This window comes from Macrosteles quadrilineatus, unplaced genomic scaffold (assembly GCF_028750875.1).
Source record: "Macrosteles quadrilineatus isolate MER2022 unplaced genomic scaffold, UCM_ALF_1.0 Scaffold_9__3_contigs__length_116548681, whole genome shotgun sequence".
Classification (NCBI taxonomy): Eukaryota; Metazoa; Arthropoda; class Insecta; order Hemiptera; family Cicadellidae; genus Macrosteles; species Macrosteles quadrilineatus.
The window spans coordinates 42636558-42655852 of NW_026542602.1; the positions used below are offsets into that span (position 1 = coordinate 42636558).

Below are 19295 nucleotides of genomic sequence, written 5' to 3' on the forward strand. Positions count from 1 at the left end.
TTTTAAGTCACAGGTTTTCATTTACACGAGAAATCACTATAATTGACACCTAAAAGAGGATTTTAGCGAATTTCCTATAGGCGAGTAGGTATTACCGTAGGAGGAACGGTAAGACCTAGGCCCGGGACCGATTTACTTTCTCATTTTAATGTCCCCAGAGGCCTAAAACCCCATCCGTTCAAAATGTTATATATGTATGCATGCTGCGGCTGGGGTATTTAATAATTTGCTAGTAATGGCTTAGATATTACTGATATAGATGAAGACGTAATTAAGATAAATAATTTTAATGTGATTCCGGAACATTGCGTTTATATTTGCACACAAACCAACACAAAGGTAACAGATGTACAAACAGGCCAGTCGGGGGATGCGGTTGCTTTGATTCAGTGAACCCAAACAATGTAAAACGTAAGGGTATCTTGTCCATTGATTATGTCTTTAAAATGAATTGGCACTTATATTTTCAAAGGGATATGTGTTTATTGGAATCATTTGAGAATAATTGAGCAAAGCTCTTATACTACACTCCTGCTTTTGTTTTTCACATACCCCTCCTGAACGGCTGAAGCGATCTGCATGAAATTTAACACAGTCATAGTAACCAACAATGGGAGGTGTAAATCTCTAATGGTAAAAATCTGACTAAAGAACTTTTATCTACTTGAATTAAAATTTCTTTAACAAAGGCTTTATGGGTTTATTGGTTGCCATTGCAGCGTTTGCAAGATAACAATAAAAAAGTAAACAAGAGAGTCACAACATATGTTAGTAAACGAATTATCTAAACTAGACGTGCCATTAACTTAAGATGCTACCTAAGGGAGTATGTTTTATCTATGATACTACAAATAGGCATTCCATTTATATGAACCAAATGCACCATTGACTTTGGAGACGGTACTGCAAATAGGCACTTAATTTATGTAAACCAAGTACCATTGGTTTTGGATACCGCAAGTGCTGTAGACAAATAATGTATGAGAATCAGATTAACCATTGATATTGCATATTGCAAATAGGCATTTCATTTATGCGAACCAAATATACCATTGACATTGAACTGTGAATAGACATCTCATTGACGTGAACTAGATTTACCATTGACTTATGATGCTGCAAGTATACATACCATTTACCAGACTTTGGAAAATGATTGGATTAATGCTAGCTCCGCTCAATATTGCAAGCAGACAACTGCTTTGTACACCTAGTTATATGATACTGTTGTTATTGTAACAAAAACTATTTGCGTTACAAAGCATTTATTCTGCTCTACACCTAACCTTTACTCCTCAAATAAATTGAAAAAATTTAATCTTTTCTTTAATAGACTAGGTTTGATGATGTTTATAGTATATGTTCTGAAATTTATATTTCAGATAACCAAGTGTAGAGTGTTTACAGTTAATTCACTTCATTATCAGAAACCAAGGAAGTAGTTAGTTAAAACCTCCGCTTTCTATATAAAACTATAAAATTCGTAATCAGAAAAGGAAAGATATCCACCCCAGTTTTGAATAAACATTGAGGAAATACTAAAACAATCAACTACAAAATTGTAGTTATGCTTTTTTAACTTGTAACAAACATTAATTGTGGTTTTAATTGACTAAACGCATTAGGAAAAAATAACCAACATACAATTAGTCTAAATCATTACTCTAATTTCATGAATTGTGTACACAAATGGAACTGTTTTGGTTCCAAGTTTTGTTTGAATTTGACAAACAACAAATCCGTGGTGGTTTATTGAATGAATAGAAATAGTAGCCGACACAACAGAGGTAGCAAATAGTCATTGGTTTTGCTGGCTTTCCCAATAACCTATCAGCAATACCCGTCTGGCTGTTTCTATATTTGCTTCACAAAACATCCATCCAATCTCAAAACTAGGTCGAAGAATAAGCCTGCCTCAAACCGCATTGATTACACATTTTCAATTCTGAATGAACCATTCTCGAGTCAGTTATTCAATTTATAAATCTCAAGCAAATTTGTACAATTTTATGGACCAATATTCATAATGAAATTGTGACAGATATTTATAGATTTTTTGTACAAACCATAGTTTTGTGTACAAATTTGATGTACTAATACAGGCAAAACAAGACAAAATCCAAAAATCTATTTTAAAAAGTACCAGGTTCAAAGGGGACTGCTACTCAGTTGCATTTTGTCATTATCAAGTATGAAATATAAAAGTAAGAAATACTACTGGCTGGTAGGTACATAAGTCCCTAAAAAGCTCAAATGTGAAAGAAATTTTTTAAATGAATAGTATTTAAAGAAACTCATAATCAAATTTTCTCTTTATCAAATATTTTAACAGTTATACACAGTTATACAAATATATTACTTTTTATCAAATTTTATGATTTAATACTGTTAATACTGTTCAATGAAATGGCAACCATACATAGTAGGTATTTTAAGCCAAGTATGAAAGGAGATGAGTGTAGGATGAGTGGCGCGATCTTGTAGTCTTATTAGTGACTAAGGCCGACATTCTTTAGACACAGCTGTTAATTAATAGCCCATACAGCTATGGCAACTAAGGGACCTACAGTTTAGGCCTCGTTTATGCACCAAGAGCGGGAGCGGGGCGATAGCGGGCCCGCTCCCGCTATGAATGGGGCTGTTTATGCACGGAGAGCGATAGCGGTAGCGGTTGGTTAAAGGAGAATGGAAGGGGGACACAGTCTTGCCAACTCAAACTCTGCCAAATAATTACCACAACTATTTGTCCTAAGTGCACGTGCGCGTGGGTCAAGTTGGCAACCCTGGCTTCAGCCGCTCCCGCTCCCGCCGTGCATAAATAGTCCCATTTGACTCAATGTAGTTGAAAACCGCTCTATCCCAAGCAACCGCTGCGATTTCTAACTACACAGCGGGCGAATTAGAAACCGCAGCGGGAGGTCAACCGCTATCGCTATCGCTCTTGGTACATAAACAGCCCCATTTAACTCAATGGTGTTAGAAATCGCTACCGCTCCCGCTCTTGGTGCATAAACGGGGCCTCATAGTGGAATCCGAACCACATTTTTCCTTGGTATATATGAATTGGTCTAATTATCAGGATAGTACTGCGGATAGTCGTAGTACTCACTCGTGCGGACCTTAATCCACACCAGGGAGTATCGTATCCACAGTGCATGCCTATAAATATCCACAATTCGTGACCTCCTAGTAGCTGGATTACAGGACGACGCTACCCGTCCCAGTCTAATAAATATATAATGTTTGTAACTTTATTATTTTTCAGCCATTCTAAATTCAATTAATTTGATTTGAGCCATCTGCCATGATTCTAATACTTATCATCCGCTTAATAGTTGACATAAAAATACACACACATAAAAATACACATTCAAAAATTGCATAGTAAAGTAATTGATTTCAACATTCTAAGACATGACGAAAAGTCTGAATCTTAGGTAACATTATCCCTCGTTTTATATAGTAAACAGTACATTGCGGAATTGACTGGTAAATAAGTAACCCTAATGTTAATATTGCGTAGGCTACTTGGCTTAATGATAAATCACGATCAGCTGTATTGAAGTAAACAAAAACCACCTATAAATGGCTTCTAATGCTATTCTTATGGGGCACATTTTACTCTATATCTAATTTTTAGTTAACATTTTAGAAACTGTAGTATTTTTCCCCGCCGTCACAGGATAGAGACTTTAATTTGAACCCTTTCCAATCCTTCTGCGACTTCCCAGTCTCCCACAATTTTGACAAAAAGAATCGCCTTACGTAATTAAATATATAGATTTTTACAAAGTAATGAACAACTACCGTTATTACACCATTCACTGTGCATAAAAATCTTCTATTGGAAAAAATGAACGAGGGTTGTCTGTCGTGTTCCTTTATCCACTACTATTCTAATCTGTTATTGCCCTTACCGGATCGGGAAGCGAACTCCTGTATGGGCTGCAAAGACCCCATACAGACCCTATAAAGAACCCTCCGAGTTCTACAATACCAGTGGTAGAGCTCGGACTTCGGAGCGTGAGGTAGCATGAAGTAATGTGTAAAATAATTCCCGGTCATGTGATGTGAAAGAGGAACATAAAAACCCCCCTTGTGAGATGATTTATTTATTTTATTTATTTATTTACAGAATGCCATTACATCATAAAATCAGGGAAATTTGATTAGTCTTATCATAGTATTTGAAGGCGCTGTAAAAGAAAATGTTTCTCTTCACCACAAATAAATCACGTTTTGTAATTAGCTTTTTGTAGGAAAGTTGTCAATCTCAGTTGATTAATGTTTCCGGTTGACAGATATGTATGCAGAAAGTATTTTTGGTGTCCCATACGCATAGGTGGCTTAATGGGTTCACAGAAAACCATAAAAAGTTAAATAAACTAAACTATACATATGAAAATAACTACTTTGGATGTCCAAACAGTAAAAAATATTTTAGCAAAGTAATGAGTCATGTATTTTACAACAAATATTTACCTTAAGTGGGCGAGTTATTGTGATGGTTTCAATCGTAGTCGTGGGAGCCATCTTGTCTTCGGAAGGTCGAGCTGAGCTGTGAAAAAATAAAACTGGGTTAAAATCAAAACGTCCTATGTAAATGTTGGTTATTAATTCAATGACTCAGTTGTTAGCATGGCTGATCAAATGGTCTGATTATTTATAACATCTATAGGTAATAAGATATACTAGTGTACATGTAGCTCGAAATCGAGCAATTGCAAAGTATTACAGCTTGAAAACAAATGACGGTCATAATTTCCGATGAGTTTGAAAGAGTCAACTCAAACTACTTAATGATTATTTAACTAATGGAAATATGATGTTCATAACAGGTTAATGTAATCAACATTTCTTGTAAATAGCCTACTGTATCTTATCATTTTTCAAAAGCTGATCTCGTTTTTATTGTTTTCCAAAAATGTTTCCCACATACAGCTGCATTAGGTTGTCCATCTTTATCTTCTAGATAATTTACACTACACATTCACTGTTTACAATTAACATATGTTCTTCTTCTCACTTTTAATTTCTGACAACATTTGAGTTTCATAACAATGTTTGTTTCCCATGTTAATCTTATGGAGAAATACAAAACATTAAATGGCCCCAGGGCCTCGCTCTCTAATTATTTCCTTTAAAAGAAAGTTTCCTGCACAACTTCACGTTACGCTCTTTCCAATGACACCAAAAACATGTCAATCGGTTCAGTAGCTTCGAAGGAGTAATTGTAAAAAAAACCTGCTTGCGTATTAAATAAGTACCGGCATAGATTTGGAAAAAACAGACTACTTTTTAGTTTTGATAAGATCTAGTCATATAACTTTGTCCTTGAATATCGATATTAAGCCAGACAAGACACATTGGTACTCGAGTAATCATTTGCAAAAGAAAGCCATGGCAAAAATTAAGTGTTAGCAATAAAATTCATGTACATATTTTCGAAGGATACCAATAAGAAAATTCCTTCTTTGAGTCAGTTTAGTTGTAATTTAAAATGTCTGAGTGAAGCAAAAAGTTATATGTCTTTATATACAAGCGAGTTCCATTCCATAATTAGATTTTACAATAATTTTTGTAATCTTGCTTTTATAATGAACGCACACTTCAGAAACTGTTTCATCTTTTTAAAGAGATAAGTTAAAAATGTTAGTGGGATATTTTTATTTTATCATTATTTTCTAGGTTCAATATACTCTAATTCAGTCTGTGAGACGTGTTTTGAATCAGCATTCTTCAGACTCGAGTTAAGAAAATTCCTTTCTTTAACATGACAAAGTCGAGATGAAAAATTTAAAAACTTCTTTAAACAAAACACATTTTATAGAAACATAGGTTTTATATCTGAGGTTCATTTTAGAGATTTGGGTTTTAAAATTCATTTTTGGCAAACAGATTGATTATGATCAAATATTTTCATAAATATAAGAAATCAGCATATTTTAATAGAGTTAAAATTTACATGATCAGTATATTGTTCTTTAATCTGTTTGTATTTTAGCTGTTTGTGTTTTCATTAATTTATTTTAAAAGTCAAATCAGTGAAATGTTGCTATATTTGTCTCAATTGTGTTTAAATGACAATTTAACAAAAAGCTTTTGGTGTATTTTTAGAAAAATTTTATAAAAACACCAACAGACCAGGGTATTTACTTTTTCGGCACATTTAGACAAACGTGAGTAAAGGATGAGACTTGAATCATGAAATTATGTATTACTGGTTTCCATCCTGTTCCTGATCTTCAGCCAGGGCCATTTATTAACCATATCATGATGACAGCAATGGCTGCTGAGTAGTTTACAACTATCAAAACTCAACTAACTTTACTCAGTACCAAACAGGCAAACAACTGATTACGAGGCACGAACCATATCAATATTAGTTTAAAAAATTGACTTTTCTTACACTATGTGTTTCACTACGTTTTTAGGGGGTAAGAGAACTCTTTCCATTTTCAACTGAACTAAAATCTAAATTTACCTATCTTCTATATCTAAACTAACCTACCAAAATGTGTCCTCCTTGATGTGGAAAAGAGGGAAACAAATAGGTAAATGTAGATTTAGGTAACTTCAAAACTGAGAGAGTTCCCTTACCTCCCAAAACATAGTCTAGTCAAAACCATTTAGTGTAGGAAAAGTATTTTTTTAAGTCATCCTTTGCAGTTATGAATTTTAAAACAGTACCATATCAACTTAAATATCAAGCTAAATGTATTATAAACACATTTAACAATCAAATCTAAGTATAAATATTCTATTAAAAATTCTAAATCTTAAAAAGTTTTAAAAACTTATACCTCAAAATCTTTAACATAAAATATCTACAACTTGGAAACATTTACATCATAAACAGTATAATAAATTAAAAAACACCACTATTGGTTAATCACCGTCCGCTGTCTAAGGGCAAAGTGCAAAGGGATTGATGATGGCTAGTTTCCCAGGTCGAGCAGCTTTTATCAGGCCCATGGGTGCCGTCGTGGAGCTACTTACCCTCAAACCACGGCAACAATGGCTTTATATACCCCGGGTTATCAGGTAAAGTATCTCACATGTCACTCTAATAACCTGGGATATAAATAATAACCATTACAAATATTGTAGTGTTTAAATAATGTTCAAGCTGATGCTGATGTTCAACTCATTCAGTCAATACTTTTGTACCTTTGTGGTTTGTGCTTATCTTCCTACGTCATTAGCATTCTTTGGGGTTTTCCCTTTATCCACCTATACATAGTATATGGAGAAAGTATTGTTTTCGTCAAAATTTTTGAGTTTTTCAGTTTCGAGTGGATATATCCCTTTTGGGTCACTTTTCCCCCTTTACATAGTATATGGAGAAAGTATTTTTTTGTCAAGATTTTCGAGTTTGAGTTTTGAGTGGATATATCCGTTTTGGGTCCCCCTGAGCCCCAAAAAAGTAGTTTTCGAAGTGATGTCTGGTTGTGTGTGTTTGTGTGTCTGTGGATGTTTACAGAGCTACAGACCACACCTGTCGTCCGATTTTGATGAACTTTGGTACGTAGGTACTAATCCATTATATCTCTCAAATATTATTACCAGATAGTGAGTTGGTGTCACAGTTGGTAGCACCATGGACTTTGGGCCCAAGGCAGAGCTATTCGTACCTACCACCTCTTTTTATCAGTAAAGTTCACTCTCTCCAGTTAACCAATTACTTTGCCGGATACAATCCACAGACAGGTCCACAGCCTATGCGGACCGGCAAATACAAGCTTAAAGAGGTTTCCTAACATTTATTTTAAACCCTAGGGCCGAAAATGAAGGGCTATAGTGTGTATAGCTCTCATGCATTTACAAGATATGCATTCAAAGTGTATATTTACCATATTTTCCTCAGAATACAAAATTATGTTAGACTAATTGCTATTTAATCATAAAAATTAACATTGAATATATATATAGAATCATCCTCAGCTGAATTACATGGATGCAACACATGGTTTGCTCATTTATAGAGCATCTAAAGCAGCTCAAGTATCATTGCATCATTGTGCTGTATTCTAGTAACGACACACAACTCATCTGTTCAGCCTCATGAGAGCAGATAGGAATGTTTGTCCATTACAAGCATAATACATTGCCAGCTAAATGAAGATGTCATCAAATTTTGTTTTGAATTCCTTTCTTTGTATTTGTTTTTTCTTAAATGTACAGTATTGTTGTATAGATAAGCTTAATGTACTTAATCTTAATCAGGATTTTTATTATGTGGTAATAGTTAATCATATTCAAAGTTTGTATTTATGTACACAGGTAGTATATATTGAATAAATACCAGTGATAGTAGGAATACTAGTTTCAAACTAGGAATACAGAAAAACGTTAGGCAAATCAGCTATAGCTCGACCGCTTAGAAAACGACCTGCGCGCTAATGCTAAACCAATGCTGGAGGAGGTCGTTTTCTAAGCGGCCGAGCTATACAATAATAACTATAGTATATCAACCACATGTTAAATAATCATTCAATATCCTATGTTGGCAATAAGGAAATATCTATCATATGTTATTATTAATAATTAGAATGTTAAATAAGTCATAAACATTACACATTTTTTTATCAATCAATTATATATTGTAAAATAAATCTTTTCAAATTAAGCTATATTTTTCAATTAACAAACCCAACAAAATACGCGTGCACACACAAGGCCACGACAATAACTAAACTTATTTTTTGGTAAGTGGGAAATTGGAAAGTGGGAAGGTTATGGTCATCGATGAAGTTCCTTAAGTTTTTAAGCTATTTCGTATGTTCAATGAATTTGTAAATAAAATTGAATCTAGTTCATTTGCTTTGTATTTTTATGAATAATGTTTCATGAGTAATGGTTATTTTCAAAGCCCATTAGGTGGAAAAAATAAGAAAGGTTCAAAAATTGAACCTTAGGACACCCCAAATTTAGTAATTAAATATATAATCAAACCTATACTGATCTTTTAGACCAATTATTATGAATTAATATGACTGATTATTATTATATAGTTTATTTTATTATGAATTGGTTAATAAGGTAGGTATTTCTAAAAGTTTAGCCTACATCTGTCTTCTACCTAATTTGTGAATCGATAAGGAGCTCTCCCAAATATTTCTAGAGTTGGACAACTATCTTCCTTTTCAGTACCGGTACCTGTACCCCATATTTTTTTAAATTAACACACAAACATTGGTCATATTTTATCAAACTAAACTTAACTGGTAAAGGTAATTCCAGTCAACCCCAGATGCATATATTTCAATACACTGTGAAATAACATATGAGGTGGAGATGTCAATTTGTCAGGGAAAAAACAATCATGAATTGAAATGTCAGCTGCAGTAAAGCTATCCTACTGTGCACATCAAATTATGAAATATTCCAAGAGCTAGATTGTCTATCTAGTTTTTTTATGTATCTTCTCTTGGATTTTTTTTTATTTTTTTTTTACTACAGTTTGGAAATTTACAATCTTTAAGAAATAACACAATGTATTAGTGAAACATAGTACTTTACTAAGTTAATTTTTGTCATACTGCAGAAAAAAACAGCCGTTTTGAATACATGCGTTGCGGATCTAACGTAGCTATTTTACGCTACAGAGTAAAAAGCCTTTTTAATATTTTAGATTTACAAATAATATATCTATTGCTGATTAGTTTTAAGGATTTAGAAAATCTATTGAAAATCTATTTCACTAGGTGTTTCTCAGAGGTGGTGTGTGTTCTGGAGGTTAAAAGAAGGTTAAAAGAAGGTTAAAAGATTCACAAAAAGTTTACAAAGAGCTGTCAAAAACAAAAACTGGACTTAATATTTACAGAAGAATAGATACAAGAGATGTTCCCAGAGCTGAAGTTGAAGAGGATAATATTAGCTGGAAAGCGTTATCAGAACATTTGACTGAGAAGTTGACATGTTATTGTACACCCACTTCTGAGAGCTACTACAATACACTGATGAAACAACCTTGCTTTATAACATCTCAAACAAGTATATCACAGACTACCCAGTGTTGCCAATTGTACACCATAATCGTATTTGCACAATATTTTCGGCCCTTCCTCATAAAAAATATTTTTGAAAAATTTTAAGATAATTTTGATGAAACCGCAAAGTGCGAGTTACTTCACACAACCTCACACACAAGTTCACAAAGATTACTATTTTTAAGGTTCCTTTCCTAGCAGCCTTCAATAAACATAGGCCTAACCTATATTAGTTGGACTAGAAGTGTTTGGTTATTTTATCTTATAAATTGTATGTTTTATATCATAATATGAAATAAATGTTATATGTACAATAGTTTTGACCCAAATATGATAATTTTTACCTGCTTGTACGATAATTTACTCTGGTTGATCTGGCAACACTGGCTACACTATCACGTATAGAACACTCTTCATTGGAAAATTTCTCATTAGTTATTTCTTTACACAATTTCACTGATGTAAATTTTAGGCTGACTACTAAACTAATGTTGAGATATTTAAGAAATCGTAACTTAACCAAAACTGTCCAAAAATTAAAATCTTGTTCATACAACAAACTGAAGTTTACATTGGTCAAACATTGGTATAAATTTATTAACTCGTAATTAAACTTTATCACTAATTAAACTACTTAAGATATTATTTCCTGATCATGGAAATAGAACCAAATATCTGAATTTAAAACCTGTGTAAAAATCAAATTTGTGTCAAAACAATTAATTTTTTTAAATGCAAATTTGGACTTTCATTGCTATATGGTTTTAAAATTTATATTGTGAACTTAATTTTTTTTGTTTTTACTTCAGTAATCCCAAAAACAATTATAAAACAAATAATGTTCAATAAGATATATTAAAGTTGTCGGCCATATTGGAAAATGGCAGTCATATTTTTGAAACTAAAAACCATCTTAAAAAATAAAAGGGAGTGCCTAATAAGAAGTTATCTGTCCTTATCATAATAAAAAAGTTATCTATTGTCACACTTTAGCTGTAACGCCCTGTATAAATATATAAACAATCTGTTTTACCACTATATCACCATTATTGTGATATAGGGACGTTACTACGGTGTATTTTTACCCAAATATTAACAGAACATGACCGTGTGGCAAGATGCTTTATGTAGCTTTGTTACTAAGATTAATGTTTTAGCATATTTTCATGGGACAATTTTTTTATTTTACGTTGTGTTTTAAAAACTACTTAATTTTTTAAACGTTTACGAAGTTTATACATTTCTATATAGGCCTTGTTAAAATTATTTTAAGTCACTTTCGGCCTATTAAATATTTTCTGTAAAAACGTGTACTAAGTTAATATCTATGATAGTGATAATTTTGATAGTGATAATTTTGATAGTGATAACATTATTGACATCAAATGCAATTGCAAAATGATGTTGAAAAAACATTAAACATTCAATTCACCAAGCAAAGATGTACATATCATTACGGCTTTGTTTGGAACTATTTTCTAAACAAAAAGGATCCAACAAACACGCCTTTAATCAAGCATGTGTTTTAGTATTACAGAATATAATAATGCCCTCATTGCAAGCTTTGTTAGTGTATCACAATCAGTGCTCATCTGCATTATGCTTATGTTTGCATTAATCAGCGCAACATTTAATTAGCGCTCATGATAATTTCCCAAGAGATTATTCTTTGTTCCCTACAGGACTGGTTGTTCTCAACCGTCACATCCTGTAACATTTTACTAGTTTATTCATCTATTTTGCTATTTTAAGTTTAATCTCTGCTTAGTAACAAGCTTTGGTCACAAAACTATAAAATTAAGTCCTTTGAAGCTGCTGAAAATACAGTTAGAACTACTCATAATGTTGTATCTGTAATCAATGGTATCAGGAAAAGTTGGACTCACAAAATAGTTGTACTAATTACAATTATATTGTTTGTCATACTGCAGCAAAAAGCAGTTTTTAATACATGGGTTGCAGGTGAAAAGTGGTTCCGTAACTCCATAGGGAGTAAAAATCAGCTGTTGTAAACACAGTTGTAAACTTAGATTGTAAGCAGTATAGTATATTTCGTACCTAGGGTCAAAAATTAGGTTTTGCCGGCTCGAGATAGTTTTTAAAACGATCGAGAGCCGGTAAAACCATTTCAGTCCGTGGTACGAACGATATTTTCCACCACACTATACCCAATTACCACTATTCACCAATAATGCACACTGAGAGTCAACTGAACTACAACTTTAAGGTTACGTGAAGAAATAATCTGAGGAATCAACAAAAAAAATAATAAATAGTTGCTAGGCAACGGTGACAATAAAACAATTCTATTGCAATGCTACGGATACTAACTGTGTATTTAATATGCATTCCTGTTTGTAAGAAAGTACGCGGGTGCTGATTTTGCGGCCCTAGGGATGTAAAAACCTGCTCGGTCCCCAAATGATGATGACAGCTGGCATGGCCAGCAAAATGTAACTTTCAGCCACCAATTAACGTATGTAAAACAGCTAAAAACATCAGCGTGTGGTGAAAACATATTTACTATCCACAATTTTAAATAGTTTAAATAAGTGGATACCGTACTTATTTAATGAGAATTGATTTCTGATTTTTAAATTCGTAAAACTAAAACTAAACTATTCCTAACAACTGTGTTGTTATACCATCACTTATTTGGTAGTAAGTTTCAAAATATACTAAGGGTGTAATCCAATAATGTAGTTATCTAGCATAACAAATGTGTGTTGTGTTAATAATGCGATCCGGGGCGAACTAGTCGTTAAAGTGATAAATAGCTTGATACATTGGTTTTGGCTCTACTTCTTGCATACGGTAATCTGTTTACGTTATTGGATCAAATATAACCTATACTTTGGTAGAGTATTTCTTTATTTCGACTGTGTTAACTGTAAAAAATATACAAAGTACAAATTAAAGGTTTTTGACGCTAAACAATTTTTATATGATGTTCGTGCACTTTATTTTTTTACACATCTAAGTCTAGTACCCTAAAATAATTTACTAACCATTTGCGATAGATATTTTTAATAAGATATAAAGACTGAGATTTTCTGTGCACAATGGAGGTCCTGGAGTAACAGTACATCTAGGTAATATTTATTTGTTATACTTACCTGAAGAGCAGAATACCCAATAAAAATAACGAGTTCAAGTAACAAACTTAAATGCTGATGGTACTTAAAGTCCACAATGACTATTCAATAAACTAAGATAATAAATTATATACTCACATTTATATTAGTGATGGTAGTTTTACAAAGGCACACAGGAAAATTCAACTGTAAACAAAGAACAGGAGTTAGTAAACACACGCACACACATACAAGGACAGCTGATGTCATGCATTGTTTGTTAAGCTGAGCTGACCATGCAATGTACATACAAACCTTCTGGCCCACCAATGCTGACCACATACAATAACATTGTTGATCTGAAGCGGCATTTAAATATTTGATTACTACGGAAACAATATGTTACCGTGGCAACATCCCATGTATTTAATTTCTGTATGGATTGAATGGTTAAAACTTATTTTGAGGTATTATCTAAATCCATACAGGAAACACCTTTGCTAAAGGTCCGTAAAATCTGTAGTTATTATAAAAATAACGAGCTTCATGTCACCAGAAAATAGGTCAACATTTAATTTCTCTAAATAATAAGAGACAATATGTGAACTGTCTCGAGTAAATAGTGTTAGCATTTTTTATTCCAATGGAGATATGTAGATTTTGGATTCAGATGCCTTTTGTCATTGGGCTGTAAATTCATGACGTTATCTAACAAAAGGTTGAGGTTGGAACAAGATCAGGTTTTGAACCGTTCCCTCACAAAGAATGTACAAAAAAACTACGCGAGTTTACAACGCAAATACAAGTGAAAACAACGTAGATATAAAAAAAATTTTTCAATTTAAAGTGGAAAAATATACAGTTAACGTTTCCTGATTCAATAACAATGTCCAATTAGTTTGAGATTGCGATTTGTTTTCCAATTCCATTTCTACTATGAAAATATATAGAAAAGTTTAAAAAATGTGTAAAAGGTTGAAGATACGCAAAACTAGCAATTTTTCACAAATGAAAGGAAAGTGGATTTACAGTCGGGGATGGGGAATTCGTCGAAAAGCAGGAAATTGTAACAGGACAAGTTTTCAACTTGGATGATGGAGTAGAACGGAAATGAACCAACAGGGCTCATCTGCACCTTGGCTGGAAAATTAAACTCAGTCTGTCTCCTGCCCACCCTTATCTGTCAACATTACCAACGTGATGAATGGTAACTGTTACTATAACTGGTTTAACTGTATAACATTCATTCTGTCTCCTGCCCAACCTTATCTGTCAGCATTACCAACATGATGAATGGTAACTGTTACTATAACTGGTTTAACTGTATAACATTCATTCTGTCTCCTGCCCACCCTTATCTGTCAACATTACCAACATGATGAATGGTAACTGTTACTATAACTGGTTTAGCTGTATAACATTCATTCTGTCTCCTGCCCATCCTTATCTGTCAGCATTACCAACGTGATGAATGGTAACTGTTACTATAACTGGTTTAACTGTATAACATTCATTCTGTCTCCTGCCCACCCTTATCTGTCAACATTACCAACGTGATGAATGGTAACTGTAATATCTTTGTCTAATTTAAATACAACATTTTTTTGTGGTAAACTAATATTTAAACCAATACTGACTTATTTCCAGGAAATTGAAATTTTTCACAAAAACTTCGTAGCAAATACTTATTACTAACATGAATACATAGTTTTTACGTCTTCAATGAAAATACATTACCGACAAAACAGCATTTTTCTCAAACAGCTGAGAACTATGACGTTAATTAATTATGTGCATGTTCCACTGAAATATTACGGTATTTTCGTCTAATTAGCTACCTTTCTCCCCAACAAAGTACATAAAAGTGCATGGAGCTGTTCGTCTCAATTACTAAACTTGTTACACCACTTTTGTTCTCCGTGGACTTGGAATAATACAACTCACTCTTGCACAGTTAAATGTTGCAAACTCGCAGAGTTATAACACGACTTGAGATCTGAACGACTTCACTTGCCACCAAACATGTAAAGTTCCAACTGAAATTTTCCTCCTAGGGTTGAGTTTGTCATAGTTTGTTTTTCAACAGAGTAATACAAAAAATTCTCTTTACTATGAGTAATTTAAATTTGTTAAAAACAGATTCTCCTATTTTGCTTACAACTTCTAAGGAAACATATAGGCCTAATTTTTCAATTGTGGAACCGGATAAAATTTCGTTAGTGGGCAGAAATTAAAAAAATTAAGCTATCAAGACGTGCATACAGTTAACAGTGCAAGACCAGGCTTTGGACCGTTCCCTTGCAAAAACGTAAAAAATGACAATGTCGTAGATAAACATAAATTAACACAAAAAGATATATTGAGCTATTAAATGAGTTTGATGAAACATAAAAATGTATAATGAAGTTTTCTTCATAAGACCCAAAAAATATCCTACTGTACGATGGATAGAATGAACTCAGAAAAGCAGAGCGAGGTGTAAGTAAAGAGGAGAGTGGCTAGAAGACAGAATAGCTGTCAAGATCCACTGATAACCTGATAACCTTTACCGTTGACTCGTAACAGTCTACATTACTGAACAGAAGTGAGACCATGTTTATTTTAAGAGTAAGTCTTCAGAAACGTATTCTCTTACTGTATTCCAGAGCGCAATTTAATATTTTAAAGATTCATTGCTGAGAATAATAATTTCAAAACATTATAGGTCAGGTTGTTTTTAGAATATATTTTACTTTTGTCTTTGAAAGAGGAAAAGAAAATGCCAAAGAAGATTTTTTTTTAGATGTGTGTGTTTTGGCTTTAAAACTACTTTTGCTACTGTTAAAAAAATTTTCAAAAACTTACTGCCTCACTTAAAATCCTAATTGCATAGGACTAGAGATCGTAATTTGTATAAACTATTCCTATTATCCATTGCTGTCAAATTATGTTTTATTTCAAATTATTATTATCAAACCAATTTGAATATTCAATACACCCTTCCTCTAACATAATTGGAATTGAGTGATGTGTTCAACTAACATTTAAAAACTAATCACTTGTTCACACTAATGTACTCTATTTCAAAATATTTCTGTTTTCGATATAAAAGACCATCCCCATTTACCCTGAAATACGTAATTCTGTTTCTCAATATTTTTCAAAAACAGGAACCATGTCTAAATGAATTAAAAAATAATGCTTATATAGTTCCCAAACTTGGTGAAAGTCACAACTAGTTAACACTCTACAAAACAACATTGCCAAAATATGAAAAATAAAAGATTTTCTGGGAAAAGGTTTCTGAGTAGAAATATTTAGTGATGGTTAAATGAGATGGACATTACTGTTTTTAATTCGCCTCAGTAAATCTATGTTGATGGGTAGTTGAAAAAATAATCTAATGAAAGCTTGTTTACACTGAATAGCTTAAGGTGAATTTAAATAAAGTGACAGCTACTTTTGCTAGATTCAATTACTAAACCTGCATTGAAAAAAAAAATTTAGTCACCTTAGAGATGATTTATAAAACAGCCTCTGCGGCTATAGCTTTTACCCATAATTTTCTTAGTAAAAAGCTAACAGAGGTGTTTCTTGATTTATCAAAGGCTTGATTGGATCTGCCATGTAATAAAATTATTGAAGTTGCGTAATTAGGCTGAGGGGAACTTGACCACAAAGCTACACCCAATCCTAGGGGAGTGGGTAGGTTTTGGTGCAGCCAACATCTTTATAGAATCCCTCCCATATTAGTTGCTATACCAACAATTTTTCAAACAAATATTTTCCTACAAAGTTTTTAATGATACATAGACTTTTAAGTTTACCTACCATCCTGAAAATTACAAATTTGAGTAAAATACCCTCGTCACAGCAAACCTGCAGTCTAAGCCAATTTCCATTTGCCTGATTTGACTCTCACATAAATCTGTTGATGTAGCATTAGGTTAAACAAATGCCTAGGTTTGATGCTCTAGGGGGGGGGGGGGGATTAATAAAGTGTGTTTATAGTAAAATTTAATAGCTTAGTATACAATAAATAATAAATTGGCCAAGTTTGATCAACATATATCCAGAAATAAGCAAACTACAACAGTTTAAATAAGAAATTTGGAAATTGTGTATTTTGAGGGCAAAAAAAAGAAAAACCAATTTTTACCCCATAATACCCCCATAAAGCCCCGTTCCCATGGTCCAATTATGCTGGTTTGCGAACTCATTAAAGTTTATACCGCCTTACATCTTCAAGCCATAACTTTTTTTAAATCGGACAAAAATTACTCAAGTTATCGCATTCACGGACGTATACACATATATAAACATTATAAGGAATTGTGTTTTTAGCCTCTAGGGACATCAAAATTAAAAATTTTATTAGTCCCGTGTCCAGGTCTTACTGTGCCACCTACAGTAATAGCTACTTCCCTATGGGGAAATTCGCCAAAATGGGTGAAGCGTACAGTATATAGTTACTAATGATACAGCTCAAACTGAACTACTTAAATTTGCACAAGGTATAAGTTAAGTAGATGCATAGCAAGAGTTGACTGAATTAAAAGTTCCAAATCAGGCAAGTTTCTCAGCACTGGTATAGCTAGGAAGTTTAGAGATTAGCTTGCAATTTAGGAGTTTCTAGTTTTAGAAAAGCTTAAAGCGCTTTATAATGGTCTAGAAATGTATCCAGTTGTCCTGTGTAGGCCTGATTGGAATTGCTTGGATATAAAATAAAACTTGGCGAAAAAGCCTGATAGTCTTAGTCAAAACCTAAACCAAAAGCCTTACAAGTAATTTTCCTCATCTCACACTCTTTTTTCACATAAAAACGTGCCAAGCAGAATTCTTAACTAAATTCTGTACTACTTGTCTTATTATTGTTGATTGCTGTAAAATATTAGTTTTTCTAAGCTTTGTAAGTTCATTGATAGATTTATCCAGTGATATTTTTTAACACCTATTGATTTTTATTGCTGTTCAATTTTTAAGGACTTTAGGAGCAGTTAAATTAACCAGGTTGTATTAACTGTGAACAGTTTGCCATAAAAACTTAATTGTACGCTTTTTTTAGGGTGGCAATCTGTAAGGTTCTTTCAATAAAGAGTTCTAAGGTTTTTTCGTAAAAACCCGCTCAGATCACGCACTTTCACATAGCTAAAGGCTATTAGCAGGATTTGAACCCAAAAACCCAAAAGCAGAAATGTTGTGTTAACCACAGGACTAGCCAAACATTAAATACTATTGTAACTGAACATATGTTTCAACGTGAACCAAATACTGCTCCAAAGTTACACACAAACAGAGGTAGATCGTAGCTCTGCGTTAGAGATACAAGATCTATATTTGCATTGTGTGATTGTCTGCAAAAATTGTTTAATGTTGGCCGAGCCTATTGCCCTACAATCACACGTTTGTAAATTATTTTGTGTGTTCATGTTTAGTTATTTCAGAATAAAGCATTAAAGTATTATTGTTAAATCTGCATGAAAAACAATAATTGGTACTACATTTATGAAGATAGATAATTAAGTTTAATAAGTATATGTACTACATGTAAGCTAAAGGTTATGGTTGTATCCACCTATATATTAATAGGCAAGCATGATTCTTTAAAACCTTTTTTTCTCAGCTCAAGTGCATCACAGGGAAAATCTATGCATACTGTTAGAAAGATGTTTTCCTGCAGAATCCCTTTATAAACTAAAATAGGTTTAAAAATGATAAAAAAAGGAATTTTAAATTTGAAAAATTAACATGGGCCTTATGGGTTGCCATGCTGGTGATGAAATATAAACAGAAAATCAAAACAAATTAAAGAAACTACAATCACAAGTTTTATTTGCAGTATGGGGTGAAAATAGAGAAGCCTGTACATTACATAATTTTGGTAAAATTTTCAACCACTGGACGACCTCTAGTATCAATTATTTAGTAAGACCAGATAATTAATTCATGAATGAAGTTCCTTAGACAAAATCTTCATTAATAGCGAAATAAATAAAACAGCTGGCCCAGATTAAAACCATCAAAAATTCAGACGTTCTGCAAATTTTACCTGCATCTTTCTCTTTGTTTAACACAGTCTGTAAAATCTACTACTTAGTACTAAGTTTTAGGTATTTTTATGCTACGTACTACATGAACATAGAGCATCCTAACTGGGATGAGAGTTTCAAAACCGATAAAAATCCTCAAATACTTCTAGTTAACTTTTGTATTCAATGTTGTGTGGCTGTTTAGGCATGCAAACCAACAT

General features: G+C 32.9%; 1 protein-coding gene across 4 annotated transcripts in view; it reads right to left on the minus strand.

Annotated features, from left to right (window-relative positions):
- The window catches only part of LOC129002105 (transmembrane protein 47), a 140163-nt gene that overhangs the window by 110658 nt on the left and 10210 nt on the right, over window positions 1-19295 (minus strand). For 3 of the 4 annotated variants that reach the window (XM_054429664.1, XM_054429663.1, XM_054429667.1), the window contains exon 2: window positions 4483-4558. In XM_054429664.1, the coding sequence (XP_054285639.1) occupies window positions 4483-4558 (76 nt within the window). Of the gene's footprint in view, window positions 1-4482; window positions 4559-13225; window positions 13274-19295 lie in introns of all 4 variants that reach the window. The other variant, XM_054429666.1, reaches the window with a different exon arrangement.